The 21598-nt window shown below is 46.7% G+C and overlaps 1 protein-coding gene across 3 annotated transcripts in view; it reads left to right on the forward strand.

Moving 5' to 3' along the window:
• dpp6a (dipeptidyl-peptidase 6a) overlaps positions 1-21598 on the forward strand; it is a 1922242-nt gene that overhangs the window by 935714 nt on the left and 964930 nt on the right. For all 3 annotated transcript variants that reach the window (XM_072508192.1, XM_072508190.1, XM_072508191.1), the window contains exon 2: positions 11482-11596. In XM_072508192.1, the coding sequence (XP_072364293.1) occupies positions 11482-11596 (115 nt within the window). The remainder of the gene's footprint in view (positions 1-11481; positions 11597-21598) is intronic.

The following is a 21598-nucleotide window of genomic DNA, read 5'->3' on the forward strand; positions in this document are numbered from 1 at the left end:
CGACCGCACCGGCGCCGATTCGCCGATGACCGCAGAATCGGTGGACCGGCGTCGCGTGAATCGAGCCCCCCCACCCCCCCGGTGATTCTCCGACCCGGCGCGTGGCCGGAGAATCCCGCCCTTGATTCTTGGTTCATTAGTTAACGAGCTTGTGGCAAATATAGAGAACTCAGAATTATAGCACATGGGACACTGGCATCTTTTCCCAGGTTCACTGATGAGAAAAACTTCTCTGTCACAATGGGGATTGTCATTAGAGTCCAATCTGTATAGTTAAAGTGGACCCTGCCAGCTTGGGATAGGCGGCAGACTTGCTGCCTGCAATTTAAAATGACAGTATATTCGTGAGATTAGAGCAAAAAAAGAGTGCTCACGTTCACCGCACCACTTTCGTTGCATTCATAACCGGGCCAGAATTTAATGTGATCAGGCGGGTGTGCGCCTGACCCGTAAGTATATAAAATCACAGGAGAAAGCCCCGGGCATCTCGATGTCATCACGCGCTCGTACAATATTTTGGTCGGCGGGGACGTGTGAGGGTCGGAAGCCGATCAGCCAATTTAGCCCACTAAGGGGTCAGTTGAAACAAATAATTTTACGTGGCCAGTCCACTTTTACAGTTGGCGGGCAGGCCAATTGGCCAGACAGCCTTTACGTTTTAGTTGTAACCTCAGCCCAGGGCGAGATGGACGGTCTGGGGTCAGAGATAATCAGTGGATGTGTTGGGGGCTGAGGTCTGTGCATGATTGTGCCGCTTAGACACTTGTGGCATTGTTTTTCCCTCGCTATTTATATTTCACCAGCCAGCAACTCCCTGAGACAGCTCCGCAGCAGCAGCCATCCCCAGGACGGGGGCACATTGCAAATGCCAGCTGCACTCTCCTTTTTCTTCGTGCCCACCCTCCCTGGCAGCGCAAAGCCCTTCACAAATGCCGTTTCACGCTGGATGACCATTAGTTGGCCAGCCAGCATGAAATGATGCTCTGGGCATACGCCATTTCGTATCTACTTCCGGGCCTGTCGAGTGCACGTGCCCAACGTGCGACATTCAGGCCCTCGCCCTCTCTCTCTCTCACATTCTCTCGCACAGATCTAAGGCTGCCTTTTAAAATCGGATCTTACTAGCCGTCATAGAGTGCCCTATCTTTCCTTGTCTATTTAAGTTGCAGAGGTGGTTTTTCACAAGGCTAGAAGCTGAGGGCATTTCTGTTTCCATTTTACTGCAACTTCAAAATTTCAAACTTACACCAAATGTGTAATTCAGCTGATATAGAGGAGGAATGTGACAACATACAGGAAGACATTAGCAATCTTGGAAATGGGTATTTAACGGTCAAATGAGCTTCATTATTGTTACGTGAGTTTTGTAGGAATAATAAAGAACCCAGATGCTCCTTGGGCAATTAGTATCTGAATGGGTAAAGAAGCCAGAATATCTGGAGGTAGAGGAACTCAAATCCATAAAAGTAGCAACAAAGGTTAATAAATCCATAAATATAGCAAACATAAGACTGAGGCTTCAGGGAGACATAATCTTAATCTTTATTAGTGTCAAGTGGGCTTACATTATCACTGCAATGAAGTTACTGGGAAAACCCTGAGACGCCACATTCCGGTGCCTGTTCGGGTACACTGAGGGAGAATTCAGAATGTCCAATTCGCCTAATAAGCACGTCTTTCGGGACTTGTGGGAGGAAACCGGAGCTCCCAGAGGAAACCCACGCAGACAGCGTGCAAACTCCACACCCAAGCTGGGAATCCAACCTGGGTGCCTGGCGCTGTGATGCAACAGTGCTATTCACTGTGCTACCGGGCTGCCCCATACGACAGAGGCACTATGATTAACCTGTTGGTCGGACCACATTGAGAGTAACTGCAAACAGTTCTAGTTTGTACGAAGGTTGTAGATGCACTGCAGACGATGTAAAGAAGGTATATTGGGATGACCCCAGATCTGAGAGGTTATCCCAATCAGGGAAGATCAAAGAGCGTGGGGTTCCTTTCCCCAGAGAGGATCTGATTGACATGTTCAAGATTCTGAAAGGTTTGATAAGTTAGAGGCAGGGAAGATGTTTATGTTTGCAAGGCACACTGGAACTACCATAAATATATGCCAGTTGCTAATAAATCCATCCTACGCGGAATCTAGGAGAAACCGCTTTACCCACAGGGTGGCGAGGATATGGAACTTGTGATTGAGGGGGGAGAGTAGTTGAGGCGACTAGCATGGAGACATTTGAATGGGGAAGCTCAGCAATGACATGAGAGAAACAGACAGAAGGATATGTGGATGAGGTTAGATGGGGAAGTTTGGAGGGAGCCTTGTCTGGGGCAAACATGTCAGCATAGATCTGTTGGGTCAAATGACATCTCTCTGTGTTGTAAATAAAATATCATACAATGTAACATGACATGACTGTCAAAAAGTAATATGGGAATTCCTGTGCACCAGCGAATGAGTCTCCAATAAATCTAACTTAGGAGCTCAGCGATCAAAGCACAAACTACCTTGTGATTCATTTCCCGCCTCCCCTCAAATGGTCTGAGAAATAGTGTTCCATCTGAAGTGGTAATGCATCATGCTTTACGCTCCGTGAATAAATCACCACTCTTAAAATGATTCAACACCGGGCTCTGTCTTTTCTGTTTGCCATGCCAAGTGCCTTAGTATGGTGTGAGTTAGGTGCTCACGCTGTGCCCAGATTGTGCAATTATACAGTTTTAAAAAACAAACTCAAAGATAGCAAAAATCCACTTCCTGCACTGATATAAGAGAGTACGGTTCAATTAATTCCTCTTCTTCAATTCCAGAGACAGGCTATAGGCTCAATTTACTCTTAAAAGAATCTCAAGATATGAACGAGCAGCAACATTATTTAGTGAGAGAGAGATGCAGAAGTCTCTTGGCATCTGATCAAACATGGGCGAGGGAACCTCCTACTGATTGGCATCAATTGCCCCCCACCCTCCCCCACCAAGAGTGGCTCAGTAGCACAACGACAGGCTGAGCTGGCTGTTCCTGAAGGACTGGGTAGTTCTTACATTGGGTAGGCGGCAGTTGCTTCTGTCCACGACAGCATTGGTCGGAGTGACCAGCAGACAGTCCTTGTGGATATGAAGCCCCGTCTTTCTATTGAGGATACCCTGCAACATGTTGTGTGGCACTACCACTGTACCAAAGCCACTCTACCACTACTACCAAGTCAAGCATCAGCATTGGTTCAATGAAGAGTGCAGGATGCCATATCATGAGCAGCACCAGGCATACCTAATCATCAGGAGTCAACCTGGTGCAGCTACAATGCAGGACTGCTTGCATGACGAACAACTAAAACAGCATAGCTAAGCAATCCCCCAACCAACGGATCAGATGTAAGCTCTGCAGTGCTGCCACATCCAGTAGTGAATGGCGGTGGACAATTAAACAATTCACTGAAGGAGGAAGCTCCACAATATCCTCATGCTGGATTTTTGTACATCAGTGCAAAATATTAGCCTGAGGCATTGCAACACCTTTCAGCCAGAAGTGCAAAGTGGGTGATCCATCTTGGCCCCCTCCAAAGGTCCACAGCATCACGGAAACTTTATTCAGACAATTTTATACATGATATCAAGAAACAGATGAAAAAACTGGATACTGCAAAGGCTCTGGACCCTGACAATATCCTGGAAATAGCGCTGGAGACTTGTGTGCCAGAACTCGCTGCTTTCTTAGCCAAGCTGTCCCAGTGCACCTGCAACACTGGCACCTACCCGGCAATGTGGAAAATTGCCCAGGTATGTCCTGACCACAAAAAGAAGGACAAATCCAACCTGACCAATTAAGGCCCAGCAGTCTACTCTCGATCATCAGCAAAGTGATGGAAGGGATCATCAACAGTGCTATCAAGCGGCACTTACTCAGCAATAACCTGCTCACGGACACTCAGTTTGGGTTCCGCCAGGGTCACTCAGCTTTGGATCTCATTACAGCCTTGTTTCAACCATGGACAAAAGGGCTGAACCCAAGAGGTGAGATGAGAGTGACTGTTCTTGACATCAAGGCAGCATTTGACATGACTGTCACCTGGAAGGACAAGAGCAGCAGACACATGAGAACATCATCACCTGGAAGTTTTCTCCAAGCCACACACCATCTTGATTTGAAACTCTTTTGTCATTCCTTCACTGTCCATGGGTCAAAATCCTGGAAATCCCTTCCTAACAGCACTGTGGGTGTACCTACACCGGCTGGACTGCAGCAGTTGAAGAAGATGGCCCATCGCCACCTGCTCAAGGACATTTAGGAATGTGCAACAAAAATGCCAGCCTAGCCAGCGATGCCCACATCCCATGAAAGAATAAGAAAAAGGAGAGCATGTTGAATGGATTCGATTGTAAGGGGAATAGACAGGCATTTCGGTGGCTGCAACAGAGACTCCAGGATAGTATGTTGCCTCCCTGGTGCTAGGGTCAAGGATGTCTTGGAGCAGTTACAGGACATTCTGGAGGGGGAGGGTGAACAGCCAGTGGTCATGGTACACATGGGTACAAATGACATAGGTAAAAAAAGGGATGAGGTCCTAAAAGCAGAACATAGAGAGTTAGGAAGAAAGTTGAGACGTCCGACCTCAAAGGTAGTGATCTCAGGATTACTACCGGTGCCACGTGCTAGTCAGAGTAGAAATAGCAGGATATATCGGATAAACACGTGACTGAGGAGATGGTGTGAGGGGGAGGGTTTCAGATTCCTGGGCATTGGGGCAGGTTCTGGGGGAGCTGGGTCGGTACAAACTGGACGGGTTAAACCAGGACAGGACCGGGACTGATGTTCTTGGGGTAGTATTTGCTCAAGTGGCTGGGGAGGGTATAAACTAATATGGCAGGGGGATGGGAGCCTACGCAAGGAGACAGAGGAGGAGGAAATAAGGATAAAACCAAAAGACAGAAAGGGGAGTAAGAAAAGTGATCGGCAGATAAACCAAAAGCCAGATTCAAACAGGGCCACAGTGAAAAATATTGGGAGCAGGGACCAGTAATGTTAAAAAGACCAGTTTTAAGACTTTGTACCTTAATGCATGGAGAATTCATAATAAAGTGGATGAACTAATCGCAAAAATAGACGTAAGTGGGTATGATATACTTGGGATTGTGAAGACATGGCTGCAGGGTGACCAGGGATGGGAATTGAATGTCCAAGGGTTTTCAGTATTTAGGAAAGACAGACAAAAGGGAAAGGTGATGGGACTGCATTGATGGTTAAGGAGGAAATTAACAGAATGGTGAGGGAGAATATTAGCTTCAACAGTGCGGAATCTGTATGGGTAGAGCTAAGAAACAGCAAGGGGCAAAAAACATTAGTGGGCATCATATATAGACCTCAGAACTTCAGTGATATTGTTGGGAATGGCATTAAACAGGAAATTAGAGACGCATGTGATAAAGGAACAACTGTAGTTATGGGTGATTTTAATCTGCATATAGATTAGGAAAATCAAATTAGCCGCAATACCATAGAGGAGGAATTCCTGGTGTGCAGGATGGTTTCCTGGATTAATATGTTGAGCAGGCAACTAGAGAACAGGCCTTCCAAGATTGGGCACCGTGTAATGAGAGCGGAATCATTGGCAATCTAGTTGTCCGAGACCTCTTGGGGATGAACGACCATAATATGATAGAATTTTTCATCAAAATGGAGAGTGAAGTAGTTGATTCTGAGACTAGGGTCCTGAATCTTAACAATGGAAATTACAATAAAATGAGGCGTGAGTTGGCTTTGATCGATTGGGGAATGTTACTTAAAGGGATGACAGTGGATAGGCAATGGCAAACATTCAAAGAGCACATGGAGGAACTGCAACAATTGTTTATTCCTGTCTGGCACAAAAGTAAAACAGGAAAGGTGGTACAAGGGAAATTAGGGATAATATTTGATCCAAGTAAGTAGCACATAAATTGGCCAAGAAAAACAACAGATCTGAGGATTGGGAGCTGTTTAGAATTCAGCAAAGAAGAACTAAGGGATTGATTAAGAAGGGGAAAATAGAGTACGAAAGTAAACTTGCAAGGAACATAAAAAGTTTTGATAGGTATGTGAAGAGAAAATGATTGGTGAAGACAATTGTAGGTCCCGCCAGAGACAGGAGACTGTATTATAGGGGACAAAGAAATGGCTGAGTAACTAAATACATACTTTGGTTCTGTCTTCACAAATGAGGACACAAATAAGATACCAGAAATGTTGGGGAATGCAGGGTTTAGTGAGAAGGAGAAACTGACGGTGATCAATATCAGTAGAGAAATGGTGTTGGGGAAATTGATGGGATTGAAGGCTGATAAATCCCCAGAACTTGATAATCTACATCCAAGGCTACTGAAGATGGTGGCTCTAGAAATAGTGGATGCATTGGTGGCTATCTTCCAGGATTCTATAGACTTCGAAACAGTTCCTGCACATAAGACCATAAGACATAGGAGCAGAATTAGGCCACTCGGCCCATCGAGTCTGCTCCACCATTCAATCATGGCTGATATTTTCTCATCCCCATTCTCCTGCCTTCTCCCCATCACTCCTGATCCCCTTATTAATCAAGAGTAATTGTAGGACGGCTAATGTCACCTCACTATTTAAAAAGATAGGTCGAGAGAAAGCAGGGAATTATAGACCAGTAAGACTGACGTCAGTAGTGGGGAAAGTTCTAGAATCCACTATCAAAGATTCTAAAGCAGAGCACTTGGAAAACAGTGGCAGGACTGGACAGAGTCAGCCTGGATTTATGAAAGGGAAATCATGCTTGACAAATCTACTGGAATTCTTTGAGGATGTAACTATTTAAAAAAAACTTTTTGAGTTTCAATTCATTTTTTCCAATTGAGGGGCAATTTAGCGTGGCCAATCCATCTACCTGCACATCTTTGGGTTGTGGGGGCGAAACCCATGCAAACACGGGGAGAATGGGCAAACTCAACACGGACAGTTACCCGGGGCCGGGATCGAACCTGGTACCTCGGCGCCGTGAGGCAGCAATGCTAGCCATTGCGCCACCATGCTGCCTTTGAGGATGTAACTAATAGAATTGATGAAGGGGAACCAGTGGATGTGGTATATTTGGACTTTTAGAAGGCTTTTGACAAAGTCTCGCATAAAAGATTAGTCTGTAAAATTAAAGCACATGGGATTGTGGGTAGTGTATTGAGATATATAGAAAACTGGTTGGCAGACAGGAAACAAAGAGTAGGAATTATTGAGCCTTTGTTAAATTGGCAGTTAGTGACTAGTGGGGTACTGCATTGATCGGCGCAAGGACCCCAGCAATTCAAAATATATATTAATGATTTAGATGAGGCAACAAAATGTCATATCTTCAAATTTGCAGATGACACCAAGTTGGGTGGGAGAGTGAGCTGTGAGGAGAATGCAGAGATCCTTCAGTGTGATTTGAACAAGTTGAGCGAGTGGGCAAGTGAATGGCAGATGCAGTATAATTTGGATAAATGCGAGGTTATCCACTTTGGTAGCAAAAATAGGAAGGCAGCCTATTATCTAAATGGCCATGAATTAGGAGAGGGAACATGCGTCGAGACCTGGGTGTCATCGTACACCAGTCACTGAAGGTAAGCATGCAGGGGCAGCAGGTGATAAAGAAGGCAAAGGGGATGTGGCTTTCATTGCGAGAGGAATTGAGTACAAGAGCAGGAATGTCTTGCTGCAATTATATAGGGCCTTGCTGAGGTCACACCTGGAATGTTGGGTGCAGTTTGGGTTACCATATCTGAGGAAGGATGTTCTAGCTATAGAGGGAGTGCAGCAAAGGTTTACCAGACTGATTCCTGGGATGGCATGACTGATGTACGAGGAGAGATTGAATCGCGTAGGATTGTATTCGCTGAAGAATGAGTGGGGATCTCATAGAAACCTATAAAATTCTAACAGGGCTGGACAGGGTAGATGCAGGGAGGATGTGTGTGTCCAGAACCAGGGGTCACAGTCTGAGGGTAAGGGTAGTCCATTTAGGACAGAGGTGAGGAGAAATGTCTTCACCCAGAGAGTAGTGAGCCTGTGAAATTTGTTACCACAGGAAGTAGTTGAGCCCAAAGCATTGTGGGCTGGATTCTCCATTTGGGAGGCTAAGTGCTGACGCCAGCAGAGCGTGGGTGACTTTCACGACTGAAACCCTCACTGATTCCGGTACCGGTGAGGGGCTAGCACCGGTGCCGACATAAACTCCTGCTACCCGTGCCGGAAACGTCCGGAGAATGGCCGGATCCCAGGTCTTACACATGCACGGCTGACGACCTGCATCAGTATCGCCGTACAACATGGAGCCAGCCGTGCATGACTCCAACCGCAAACCGTGACCCCACGGCCCACCCCCTGGCCACTCCCCACCAGTCCCCCTAGTCCCAGCAGAAGCCCCCCCCCCCACTCGCAGCCGGCATGCCAGATTCCCGCACGGTTGGGACCACACATGGCCTGCGCCGTCGGGAACTCGGCCAATCGAGGACGGAGCATTGCGGGTGGGCTGGCCGATGATGCGCCAACGCCATTGAAGTGGCGCGCAGCACAATGAGATCAGTTTTGAGGGGGCGGAGTATGGTGGACCAGTGTCAAACAGGCGCCGGCCCCGATTTCGGCATGGGAATCCATTCTCTGCCCGATCGGCAAACATGATTTCAGCGTCGGGCTATGGAGAATCCAGCCCTGTGTGTTTTCAAGAAGCAGTTAGATATAGATGTTAGAGTGAAGGAGATCAAAGGATATGGGGGAAAGCGGGATTAGGCTATTGAATTGGATGATCAGCCATGATGAAAATGAATGACTTGAGGGGCCGAATGGCCTTCTCCTGCTCCTAGTTTTTCTATGTTTCCATGCTTTTACCTACTTGTTCCGAATTATTTTTGTGGAATGATTGTTTTTCTCAATCATTCTGTTTCTCATTCACTGTCTCCAATTGTAACTGATTCTTCTGTACGATTTTACTCCTATGAGGCTGTTTGTTTCTTACCCTTTCTTTGTTTCTGCAATCTTTCAGCTTCTAAACCCCCCAAGCACCACGTTTATTACTGCTTGAGTTATCTGCCTTCCAGTGTTTGGTCTTAATGGTGTCCCTGACCTGTGGTCCTTGACCCCTCACCTCCATTTCTCAATGAAAAAAAAAAATGGACTTAACAGTGATGTTCTCTTCAACACTGTGCCCATCGAAATTCAATTTGTTTGTATATGGAGAAGATCTAGAACAATGCAATGTTACTGTCTGAAATGCTTCCAGCTGTATTGTTAGCTACAGCTCATCAATCAGGAGAATGTGTTATCAGTGAAAATAGTGGTCCTTTAAGAAGTGTGTAGGGATTGAGAGAAATCCATATGTAATATTTTTCGAACTCACAATCAGGCTTCCTGCTAGATTGCAACCTCTAATGTACATGAAAGCATTGGCTCCTGCTTTAAGGTGACCCTTTATAGTCCACCTTTCTTTAGAGTGTACAATTAATGCTAGTAGCAAGGACACTATGCACACAATGTATAACATTAGCAGTGTAATAATGATGCTAAATGCATTACCAGCACATTTTAGAGGTTATTTCATCTCATTGTACTTCCTATTAAACTCTACCAGCTAGGTTAAGTAGATTAGTGTCCAGGGACACTAGAGACAATTGAGACACGTTATTCTGTTGAGTTCAACAAAGGTCAGGAACAAAGCAGTAGTAAAATGAGACCATTTAATTTGGACTGCTAAAATTATACTGTTTTGCATTGAATATTGAGGCAAGCTGCAAATAAATTATTACTTGAAGGTGCAATTTGATAAAGCTGTCTGCTCAAGGAAAGAGACATCAGGTGACTTCACTGACCTTGGGCAATTCAAATGGCGCTTCCTGCTTGCGCGTGCTCACTTGCGTGTGTGTGTGTTCATGTGTGGGTGTGTGCATGTTGGATGAACAATGAATTAGGCCTATCCCCACTTCTCCCTCTATTGAATTCCCTGTCACTAGTCTCCATCCAGGCCTACACATAAAAAGTGGTCACCTGAGTGTGGTGCTGCCACTATCACAACTTAAGCCGATATGTCCAGTAGAGCTGGGACAATTAATGAGGGCGTGAAGAAAAGATGAGACAGATCGAGCAGTGCATTTTGCTGACAAGGGCGAGAGACTTCGCCCTGTTGCAAAGAGGCGGGTCTGGGCACCGAGACTCGGTAATGCGCACCCAGCATGTGCTACGAATTGATAGGCCCAAACAGCAATGGAAATGAGTCCTCAAGCCCCATTTTCACACTCATGTGAGCTACCAACCGCCGGCAGTGCCCCACTGGCAAGTCACCCAAACAACACCTGTCTGTCTGCCTCAGAGACACTGGTGCTTATCTACGCCCTGAGATGGGACATTTGGAGCCTGCTGATGGGACATTTGGAGCCTGCTGCCACAGAAACATTCCTGCCTCTCCGGTCTCCACAGGAACTGATAACAAATCACTGGCAGGGTCCTTCAACATGTGTCACGCCCCTCGTTTACATACCTAAGGCGGCTCACACATGTGTTGGCTTCTGCTTGGGATGCCTAAAAAAGAACTCCCACAAATTTAACAGTAGGTTCTCACAGTCCATTTATTATAAAATTGGTGCACTTTTCGTTGATTCTACATCAACGGAGCCGAGGTGGAGATGGTTAGCAGTTTCAAATTCCTAGGGGTGCACATCTCCAAAAATCTGTCCTGGTCCACCCACGTCGACGCTACCACCAAGAAAGCACAACATCGCCTATACTTCCTCAGGAAACTAAGGAAATTCGGCATGTCCACATTGACTCTTACCAACTTTTACAGATGCACCATAGAAAGCATCCTATCGGGCTGCATCACAGCCTGGCATGGCAACTGCTCGGCCCAGGACCGCAAGAAACTTCAGAGAGTCGTGAACACCGCCCAGTCCATCACACAAACCTGCCTCCCATCCATTGACTCCATCTACACCTCCCGCTGCCTGGGGAAAGCGGGCAGTATAATCAAAGATCCCTCCCACCCGGCTTACTCACTCTTTCAACTTCTTCCATCGGGCAGGAGATACAGAAGTCTGAGAACACGCACGAACAGACTCAAAAACAGCTTCTTTGCCACTGTTACCAGACTCCTAAATGACCCTCTTATGGACTGTCTTCATTAACACTACACCCTGTATGCTTCATCCGATACCAATGCTTATGTAGTTACATTGTATATGTTGTGTTGCCCTATTATGTATTTTCTTTTATTCCCTTTTCTTCTCATGTACTTAATGATCTGTTGAGCTGCTCGCAGAAAAATACTTTTCACTGTACCTCCGTATACGTGACAATAAACAAATCCAATCCAATCCAATTAGACACCTACCTCGTTGTCTCGGTGCTTTGAAGTACAGTTGTATATAACGTCTGCAATTTTAAATCATGTCATAACCTGGTCCAAATATATGATGTGTGTAATGTGTTTAGTTGTTAATTGACAATACTATTTCCTTCTGCAGGAGCTGGTGGGCAGTAACCCTCCTCAAAGAAACTGGAAAGGAATAGCAATTGCACTTCTCGTTATCCTGGTCATCTGCTCACTGATCGTAACCTCAGTTATCCTCCTGACTGAACGTAAGCAACCTCAATACTTAATTTCTCTGTGAGAAGCATAATAGCCTGCAACCAAAATGACGGACCACATGAAACTCATGGTTTAAATGAGGCTGGGTGCCCAAATTGGGAGGAGTATGCAAGTCATTATTGAGCAACAAATTACTACGTGTTTTTAGGATGGTGCAGAATCCCAAATAACGAATGGAAGATAGGTGTCCATTGAATCTAATAGAAGAAGAAAGAGGACCCGTGGATTTATCTAGGCTGCTACATAGATATTGATTGATCGGTTGATTGATTGATTGATTGATAGATATCCAGAAATCTCTGCAGTCCCGCTGCTAGATTTGTGGGTGCTCTTTTCTCTTTGAGAGAGAATGTTTCCTTTGTGGACATCAATATAAGACTGATGACCAGAAAATCCAATCGGGAATTCAGAATAAACCTCTTTACCTAAAGCCTGGTGAGAATGTGGAACTTGGTATCATGGGAAGTAGTCGAAGGACATTTAAGGAGAGTCAGGCAAATATACGAGAGACGAGGGACCAGAAGATTACGATCATAGATGTAGATGGGAGAAGATGGAGGGAGGCTCGAGTGGAGCATTCGCATCTGCATGGACTGCATGCTCCAAATGGCCAGTTTTTGAGCTAAATCACTGGCTTTGAAAGCAGACCAAGGCAGGCCAGCAGCACGGTTCAATTCCCGTACCAGCCTCCCCGAACAGGCGCCGGAATGTGGTGACTAGGGGCTTTTCACAGTAACTTCATTTGAAGCCTACTTGTGACAATAAGCGAATTTCATTTCATTTCATTTCATATCCTGTCTAAGCCCATGTGCGTCACTTTGCATGTAGTTAATTACTTTTGGATGGAGAGTTCTTTTGTTGCAGAGGTAAATGGGTGGCACAGTGGCAAAGTGGTTAGCACTACTGCCTCACAGCTCCAGGGTCATGGGTTCAATTCCAGCCTCGGATGACTGTGTGGAATTTGCACTTTCTCCCCATGTCTGCGTGGGTTTCCTTCGGTTGCTACAGTTTCTTCTCACAGTCCAAAGACGTGCAGGTCAGGTGGATTGGCCATGTAAAATTGCCCCTTAGGAGGGTTACTGGGTTACGGTGATCGGGTGGAGGCGTGGGCTTAAGTAGGGTGTTCTTTCCAAGGGCCTGTGGTGATGGGCCGAATGGCCTCCTTCTGCACAGCGTGTTTCTATGCCCAAAGGCAGACATGAAGAATGGAGATAAATGTCTGGAAAGAAAAATTCTTCTGGTTGTGATGCGGAATAGGATGAAAATAACTTGCATTTATCCAGGAGCATCCACAACCTCATGATGCTCCAAGAATCACAGACAAGGAACGTCTTCCTGAAGTGTAGTTATTGTCATTAGTTAGACAAATATGGCAGCTAATTTACACACAGCAATGCCTCACAAACGGCAGTCGTTTAGGTGAGTGATGTTGGGAGACCTTCCTGGCTGCACTTCTTCAAATAGTGCCACAGGATCCTAAACAAGCAGACAGGATATTGGTTTAACATCCCATCAGAAAAGCATTCCCTCAATAGTGCACCAGGGTGTCAAGCTACCCTTAGAACCCATGATATCTTGCGAATGTGTTTCCACTGACAACAATTGGAGCCGTAAATTTCTCTTCGGTCTGATTGTTTGACCGGCAAGACATTTCACCTTTCCAGGTAGACTGATGGGATCTTGAACATCTACCAGATGATGGATTCTTGGTTTAACATTTTACCAATTGAACAGCAACGCTGAGAATGCTGGACTCCCAGAAGTTAATTTTTCCGCATAAAAATCCCACAAACAGTACTGAGATAAAGTCCAGATGGTATGTCTGAGGTGTTGATTAACATTTAATAGCTGGCCAGGCCATGAGGAGAACCCCAAATATTCCTCAAAAAGCTAAATCACAGAATCAGAGGGTGCGTTTAAATGGGAAAAAAGAGTCAAGAGTCCTGTTTTGGCGTGTTTAGCAGGGGCGTTTCTCGGCACTTGTACCGCCGAGAATGACCCCACTGTTAAATGGGACGCAGCTTCTTTTTCAGGCCTCGGTGAGGAACGCACTGCTGAGGCTATACTGGTGGGCTCAGCTCAACAGTGCAGGAGGAGATCAGGGCGCCATTTAAAAATGGTGCCCCAACCTCTCGCCACCCCCCCGCCCTCCCGGTACCGCGGCCTCCGATCCTCTCCCCCACCCTCCTGTTGCTCCATCGTGCCGATTAGTGGGCCTTCGAACCCCGTGCCCCACCTCATAAAGGCAAACATCCCTGGGCCCGATCCCTGGCATGGGCAACCTGGTATATGGGCACATTGGCATTGCCAGCCTGGCACCCAGGCAATGTCCATTTCTAATGGGCAAGCCGGCAGTGGCAAGGTGCCTGGGTGGCACCAGGAGTGGCAGCGTACCACCCTGCCCAGACCCCGACCAACCAGGGGCCTCTGATCGCCTGGGAGATCCCCGAAGTGCCGTTATGCCTGGTCCACATTTGTGGAAACCAGTGCTATACGGTGCCATGGTGGGATCTCTGAGGCCAGGCCGTTTGATCCCGCAACCTGGGCAATACCGGCGTAGATATATTCAAGCGAGACTAGCTACTCACTTGAATGTGCAAGTCTGGAGTCCGCCTATCGAGGGCAAGATCCAGATTTCAATACCTCACGAGATCGCGTTAGATCTCACGAGGCATAACGAGAGTCGTAAATCTCACGAGAGGCCTCTCACAAGATTTAGCAGTCTTATCACGCCCCTGAATCAGGGAGACGATGCCGGTACATTGCGTCCAAAGAATTGTTGCGGCGCAGAAGGAGGTCATTCAGCCCATCATTTTTACACTAGCTATCTCCAAATTAGCATTGTGACTTAGTGCCATTCCTCTCCCTTTTCCCCGTACCCCTGCACATTGTTTCTTTTCAAATAATCATCTCACGGCCTCTTGAATGCCTTGATTGAAGCTGCTTCCGCCACACTTCCAGGCAGTGCATTCCAGACCCCAGCTAACTGTTGTGTGAAAACAATTTTTCTCACATCACATTTGCTTCATTTTCAAATCACCTTAAAATTTGTGCCCTCTCGTTCTTGATCCTTTTACGGGGGGGAACAGTTTCTCCCTATCCACTCTGTCCAATCCCCTCATGGTTTTGAACATCTGTATTAAATCTCCTCTTAGTCTTCGCCCCTCCGAGGAGAACAGTCCCAAACTCTCCACCCTATCCTCGTAACTGAAGTGAATACTGCAGATCTGAGAGAAGAACAGAAAGTTCTAGGGCAGCACGGTGGCGCTGTGGGTTAGCCCTGCTGCCTCACGGCGCTGAGGTCCCAGGTTTGATCCCAGCTCTGGGTCACTGTCCGTGTGGAGTTTGCACATTCTCCCCATGTTTGTGTGGATTTCACCCCCACAACCCAAAGATGTGCAGGTTAGGTGGATTGACCACGCTAAATTGCCCCTTAATTGGAAAAAATGAATTGGGTTCTCCAAATTTCGAAAAAAAGAACAGAAAGTTCTGGAAAATCTCAGCAGGCCTGTCAAGACCTGTGGGGAGAGAAGCAGAGCTGTTTCAAGTCCAATGTGGCTCCTGTTTGGGATGGGTCCGACGGGTTCTTTTACATCCTCTTGAGTTGGATGGACAGAGCCTCAGTTTAACGTCCGATCCAAAAGGCAACACCTACAGCTGTGTAGCCAACGCTCCCTCAGTACTCCACTGGACTACCAGCCCAGGCTACACCCCTTGATTAGAAGATTGTAGTTTCGTAGGGCAGCATGGTCGGCACGGGCTTGGCGGGCCGAAGGACCTGTTCCTGTGCTGTACTTTTCTTTGTTCTTTGTACATCCTCAAATTTCCTGCCGTGCTGCTTGAACCTCTAAACCTCAGTCTCAGAGGCAAGACTGCCATCTTCGAGCTAACGTTGACTCTGCCCCGCAGTTTGCTGCTAAGTAATATTTTAGATTCAGGCTCTAATTCCTAAGTGGGCAGCACGGTAGCAGTGGGCAGCACGGTAGCACAGTGGTTAGCCCAGTTGCTTCACAGCTCCAGGGTCCCAGGTTCGATGCCCTGCTTGGGTGACTGTCTGTGCAGTGTCTGCACGTTCTCCCCGTGTCTGCGTGGGTTTCCTCCGGGTGCTCCGGTTTCCTCTCAGAGTCCAAAGATGTGCAGGTTAGGTGGATTGGCAGTGCTAAATTGCCCTTAGTGTCCAAAAAGGTTAGGTGGGGTTACTGGGTTACGGGGTAGGGTGGAGGCTTGGACTTAAGTAAGGTGCTCTTTCCAAGGGCTGGTGCAAATTCGATGGGCCGAGTGGCCTCCTTCTGCACTGTAAATTCCATGATTCTATGATTCTGTTTATTGCGGTACCTGTTTGAAAAAAAAACTTGCAATATATTTTTGCACTTCTGAAATCTCCTTCAGATAGCAAGGCAGAGGGGTAATGTTGTCTGCAATTTTAGACAGCAACACAACACAGGTTAGCAAAACAATGGAAAAGAGCACAAAAGGATGCTCATCTCACCGTGTATTTACACCCGCAGCAACATTGGATAAGGGTTTTAGGAAGATTCCTTTGTCACATTAATGGTTTGTATTATTACAGTGTTAGCAAAACAGAAAGCAGGCGAGCCAGTGTGAAGTGTTGAGAATTAGGTTCAATAGCACGAAAGTAAACAATGACTGAGAGCCAATCTGAATTTTTGCACAGAAAGAAAATCTTCACACTTGCTTTCCAAACACAGGTGTCTTCACCACCAGCCCACCAAATTAAATGACAGCATTTTGACCCCTGCTCCAGTTATCTAAAAAAAACAATAAGGTTGAGGACAACATAAGAATGACATAAGGCTTTGCCGGAAAGTACCTACTCCAACTTCTTGCACATCATTTAAAAGAAGCATGCCAATTTTGTTTCTCAATTAGCATTAATATGACATTAAAGCAGTTTTACAGCTCTGCGTTGGTTCGTTCTTGGTGTTGAAGTTTGCCGACTGTCTGCTGATATAGCGCAAGGACCTCCCACGCATCTGATGTACCATCTGCATTTTTTCCTCCTGCCCCCTATCTTCCATTAAACTACTGTTGTTGAAGACAGATTGGAAACTCAACAATATTACTGGCATTTTTCCTCGAGCAGCAAATAATGTACTTCTGAAAGAATCTTTTTTTTTTTAATTTTTGAGATTTTGGGCAGAATTTTTAGGCCTTGTTGGGGATTAATGCTGAGGGGGGTGGGCATAAGTTTAGAGTGTAACCCCAATTATGTGAAGGGCAGTTTGATTGCGAGACGCTTATGTGTTCGTAAGATCATTCAGCCCATCTTAATTTATCTATATTCCTTCCACTCCAGCACCCAAATGTTTCTTAAATAGTTCCAAGGTTTTCACTCTCTTACTCTTCTCCAAAGTCCTGTCCAAGTGCTGGTTATTCTTTGAGCAGAGAGCAATCTAAGTATCCTTCATGCCACACAAATGCCAAGCATTGACCATCTCCAAAAAGAGAGAATTGAATCATCTCTGCCTGACAGTCAATGGCCTCATCATCGTTGAATCCTCCACCATCAACATCGTTATTGCTGCCCTGCTGCTTGAGGATTCGCAGCTGACACATCACACATACACAAGACTGATAGTATTCACTTAAAGTCTCTTAATTTGTATTAATATGTCGCACAGACTTTAAACTCGATAAATGTGACGCTAACTCTTTTATCACAGACTCTTTAGCTCAATATACCAATAAAGATTACTCAACGCACAAATCAAACTCAAGAAAGCGATCTGCCAGCCACATTGTGCCTGGAAAGCAGCGCACCGCAGTGCAACATGGCTGGTAAATGACGGGAGACCCCGCTCCCGGGATCTACCCGGCTCGCCACACCTCGCAAGATCAAACGCGATCTCACGATGTGAAGCCCGTCTATGGTGGGTGGGATCACTTTCTGCCAAATCTGCATATTAGAGCGAGACAGCTAATCTCACTCTATTATGCAGTTCCCTGAGGTAACCAAGGCATTGGGATCTATCCCCTTTGCCTTGGCGACGTCGACCGAGCGCCCTTCATTACTGGTCTCCACAAATGGACCAGACGGAGCGGCGATTGTGAGTGTCTCCCAGGGAATTGGGGGCCCCCAGGTGCATGGCCTCTGGGCAGGGCGGTGCCCTGGCACTGCTGGTGCCACCTGGGCACCTTGGCAGTGCCACACAACATGATGAAAGGTATCCTCAATGTGAAGATATAAATGTTATCCTATAAAAGCAGGTCAGAGGTTGGGAATTCTGGAGTGAGTAACCCACCTCCTGATTTCCCAAAACCTGTTCACCATCTACAAGGCATAAGTCAAGGGTGTAATGAAATAGTCTCCACTTGCCTGGATGAGTGCAACTCTGACAATGCTGATGCTGCTCGACACATGGTGGCCAACTTGGCACCCCATTCACCACCTTAGACATTCACTCCTTCCACCATCGATGCACAAGGCCAGCAGAGTGTGTACCGTAAATTTGTTAAACACTGCAGCAATGCACCAAGACCCCTTCCACATCACCTTCAAAACCCTTGATTTATCAGGAAGGGTAAGGGCAGCAAATACAGGGGAACACCACTGCCTGGAAGTTCCCCTCTAAATGACATAGCATCCTGACTTGTAAGTATATCACTGTTCCTTCACTGTCACAGGGTCAAAATCCTGGAACTCCCTCCCTAACGGCACATTGGTGTTCCTGCAACACAGCAAGTTCAGCAGTTCAAGGAGGAAGCTCACTACCACCTTCTCATGGACAGTAGGGATGGACAATAAATTCTGGCCTAGCCTGCGATGCCCACATCCCACAAAAGAATTTTAAAAAAATGTTTTTAAACGTTTTGTTAAAAACGTTTTATCACATTCTACTGTCACTGTAGGATTAATTGATTGCGTACGGTTAATAGTGGGATGAGGGCATGCAAATGATATAGCTTGGCAGGGAGGACATGAGGGGCCATTCAGGTGTGGATGGAAGGGCACAGCTTGGTATAGGAAGTATGAGCAACCAGAGGGGGTGGGTGAGGAGCATGTGGTCACATTGATGGGGCATGGCTTGTGTTTGGAGGGTGAGGGATGAGGGCTGGAGAAGGCCATTAAGCCCTTTGAGTCTGCCTCAAGGCACTCGAGCAAGGTCTCCAAGGTGATGGGGTTAGATCTCATGCCTTAGTTAGATCTTGGGATGGAACATTAGAGTAAGACTAGCTATCTCAGTCTAATATGCAGATTTGCCAAAAAGTGATCCCTCCCACAATGGGCAGGATTAGCATTGCGATGACTCACGGGATCACAATAGATCTCGCGAGCCAGGTATATCCCGGAAGAAGGAATTCCCGGCATCTGCAGGCCACACCACGCTGCTTTCCCGTTGCAACGCGCCGGGTAGATTTCACCCTTAGAATTATTTTCATCACTGGGGAGCTGAACTCACTGGCCAGAACGGCTTCTCAGATATCTGTCTGTCATTTTGAAATGGTGCCCGATCTCTAAGAGAGCTTGTGGGTCCCTGAAACCCTCCACAATGGGCAATGCCATCCCCCCCCCGACAAGTGTGGGCATTACCCCTCACCTCCCCAAGTGATGGCACCCCGCTATGGGCTCGCTGAGGGCTCTCCTGTTCAAGCCTTCCCATGTGCCTTTCAGGACCCCCACCCTCCGGCCTGCCAGAGGCCCCTTCATACCCACCCGGCACCTCCCCCCATCCTTCATACCTCCCCTCCACATTCCTTGCATGGGCATGGCCCCCTTCAGGCACTGACCCTGGCAGTGCCACCCTGGCACCCCGGCACCATGGCAGCCTTGCCGTGCCCCTGTTGACTTTGCAGTGCCACCCAAGCACCTTGGCTGTGCCAGGTTGGCAGTGCCAAGGGGCCAGCCTGGCAGTGCCAAGGTGCCTGCGTTCGAGGGGAAGGGCCAAAGGGCGACCCTGCCCAATCCCTGACCACCCAGGTCCTCCATTGGCCTCGGAAGCTCCCCAGGTGCTGTTCCACCTGATCCACATTTGTGTGGACCAGTACAAAATGGCGCCCGGCTGGGGACGCCCTGGGGAGGCCGGTAGATACCGGTGGGTTTGCCTAATAGGTTTAAAACCCACTGAGGTGCGTGTGGATTGGTCACGCCCATTGTGGGCGGGATCCTGAATGCACCGCCTCGTGAGGTCTAGGTAGATCCCGTGAGGCATACTGGCTGCCAAGAAGCCCACAGGAGGCATCTCCCGGCATCTACTGGCCTTGCCGCACACCCGTTCTGGTGCAGTGCGGCTGGTAGATCGCGCCTTCAGTGTTTGTGAGTTGTTGCATTGAATAAACTAAATTCTAATTTGAATTTTTCAAAAAACAATGAATAAAACAGTTTGGCTCTGGGATTATGCACCAGCTAAAGTTCAAAGTATCGTTTCATGGGGCCCAGCATCTTAGTCTCCTTTACATATATTTGATGAAACCTTTAAGGTGCCATTTTTTAAAAATCATTCACGGGATGTGGGTTTGAATGTTAGGCTAGCATTCATTGCCTTCTTGAACCGTTGCACTCATGTGATGTAGGAACACTCCCAGTCCTGTTAGGGAGGGAACGACAGTGAAGGAACGGCGATATATTTCCAAGTCAGGGTGGTGAGTGAATTGGTGGGGAACCTCCAGGTGATTGTGGTCCCATATGTTTGCTGACCTTGTCCTTCTTGATTGTAGTCTTCGTGAGTGTGAGCTTCTGCGTGCATCTTGTAGATGGTATACACGAGATGGGACAGAGGGAGTAGAAGAAAGGGTGGGGGAGTTGCATTACTGGTTAGGGAACATACCACAGCCGTGACAAGGGAGGACATCTTGAAGGGATCCTGCAGTGAGGCATTATGGGCAGAACTCACAAATAGGAAGGGGGCAATCGCAATGTTGGGGTTGTACTATAGGTCGTCCAACAGCCAGTGGGATACAGAGCAACAGGCATGTCGTCAGATTTTTGTCATGTGAGAGTACCTTTAAGAAATGGGTGTTTATAAAATAGCTGTAGTGAATGTACCTTTAAGAAATGGGTGCTTATCAGTGATGTCAGAGTGTGGGTGGAGCTGGGCAGACTGGCTGCTTTTACTTTCGCTTTGGGCTGTCTGCTACAGGGTGTGTTTAGTTTTGATTTGAGAGCTGGATAGCTGCAGTTACAGCAAGAAGGTGTATTAGTCTCTCTGCAATCTAAAGACTGTCTCCAGATCATTTGGTGATTTTAAAATAATATCTGTTTCTGTAGAGAAGTTAAACCTGAAGTGGTTTTTTTTTGTCTTGTGGATGTTGCAAGGAAAGATTAAGAGTTACTTATAGAGTACTGTATTCTTTGGGGGATTTATTGGTGTTGATAGTTGTTAAGATGTTTACTGTGGGTTTATAAAGTGTGAACTGGTTTCATAAGTAAACATTGTTTTAATTTAAAAGTACTGTAGATCTCTGTTGCATCACACCTGCAGAGTAGGCCCATGTGCTCCCCATAACCACAATTTATTAAAAGTTGTGGGTCAGGTGAACTCCATGATACACTTTGGCCCATAACATTCTGGAAAGATGTGAAAATGTTGTGGTGGGTGATTTTAATTTCCCCCATTTTGACTGGAACTCCCTTAGTGCCAGGGATTCAAATGGAGAGCAATTTATTTGGTGTGTCCAGGAGGGATTTTTGAAACAGTATTTTGATAGTCCAACCAGGAAGGGGGCCTTGCTGGACCTGGTATTGGGGGATGAGCCCGGCTCGGTGACCAAAGTTTCAGTCGGGAAACATTTTGAGAATAGTGATCATAATTTTGTACGTTTTGAATATTCATTGGAGAAAACCAACCGTAACAGAATTTGGCAAGAGCTGGAGAATGTGGATTGGGAGTGCCTGTTTGAGGGTAAATCCACATTTGATATGTGGGAGTCTTTTAAAGACCAGTTGATTAGAGTGCAGGGCAGAAATGGCAGGATTAGGGAACCATGGATAACAGGGTAAATTTTGACACTGGTCAAAAATGATAAGGAAGCAT

This window comes from Scyliorhinus torazame, chromosome 6 (genome assembly GCF_047496885.1).
Source record: "Scyliorhinus torazame isolate Kashiwa2021f chromosome 6, sScyTor2.1, whole genome shotgun sequence".
In the NCBI taxonomy this organism is placed as follows: domain Eukaryota; kingdom Metazoa; phylum Chordata; class Chondrichthyes; order Carcharhiniformes; family Scyliorhinidae; genus Scyliorhinus; species Scyliorhinus torazame.